The sequence below is a fragment of the Theropithecus gelada genome, chromosome 15 (assembly GCF_003255815.1).
Source record: "Theropithecus gelada isolate Dixy chromosome 15, Tgel_1.0, whole genome shotgun sequence".
NCBI classification, from domain to species: domain Eukaryota; kingdom Metazoa; phylum Chordata; class Mammalia; order Primates; family Cercopithecidae; genus Theropithecus; species Theropithecus gelada.
Genome location: NC_037683.1, coordinates 24,864,732 through 24,865,565, shown reverse-complemented (window position 1 = coordinate 24,865,565; position 834 = coordinate 24,864,732). Strand labels below are relative to the sequence as shown.

The 834-nt window shown below is 57.3% G+C and overlaps 1 protein-coding gene across 1 annotated transcript in view; it reads left to right on the top strand.

The window, feature by feature from the left end:
* Window positions 1–290: 290 nt before the first annotated feature.
* Window positions 291–834, top strand: part of PAPPA (pappalysin 1) — a 249,545-nt gene continuing 249,001 nt past the window's right edge. The window contains exon 1 of the mRNA XM_025359303.1: window positions 291–834. Coding sequence (XP_025215088.1) covers window positions 686–834 — 149 coding nt within the window. The 5' untranslated portion in view covers window positions 291–685.

Here is an 834-nt window from a genome sequence, read left to right as displayed (position 1 = left end):
GGGGTGGAGAAGCGGGAGCGAAGGAAAGGAGGCAAACGGCAAAGTGAAGGAAAGCTGGGTAGCTCGGCCTCTCCAAACTGATTGATTAGTCATGATCCCCGCAGTTTTAACAGGGACTCATTCAATTGGGAAGGTGGAGCGCTGGGGAGCAGATTAGCATACGCTTGTTTACTCATCTTCTGAGGGATTTTTTCCCCCTCTTTCCTTTCATTTTGAGAAGAAGGGGGGGGGGGGGGGGGGGATGGGGGGGGGGAGAAGGGGGCTGTGGCTTGTGTTATAAAGGACGCAAAAAATAAATAAATTAGAGCATCTTTTGGGGGGAGGGAATTCAGCGGATCAGTCTTAGAGGAGCTTTTTTTTAGGAGAGAGAAATCATATAAAATAAAATGAAATAAAACAAGGAGGAAGGCAACCAGCTGTTGGGGGGGAAATAAGGCAGATAAAGGAGCGGGGAGAGAAATTAATTGCCAACCAGGAGGAGTTGGGCTGTATTTTTCAAAGGTGGGGAGAGTGGAGCACACACCTTGAGGAGGAAAGCGAGAAAGAAAAGAAAAAAGCAAGTGGAAGGGGGGGCTCGCGCAAGAAGGGTGAAGAAGCGAAGAAAGTCGAGGCGCCGAGGCTCCCAAAGCTGGCAGCTCCGGGCGGCGGTGCAGGGGCGAAGGGGGGGCGGGGGGAACCGTCGGACATGCGGCTCTGGAGTTGGGTGCTGCACCTGGGGCTGCTGAGCGCCGCGCTGGGCTGCGGGCTGGCCGAGCGTCCCCGCCGGGCCCGGAGAGACCCGCGGGCCGGCCGATCCCCTCGCCCCGCCGCCGGCCCGGCCACCTGCGCCACCCG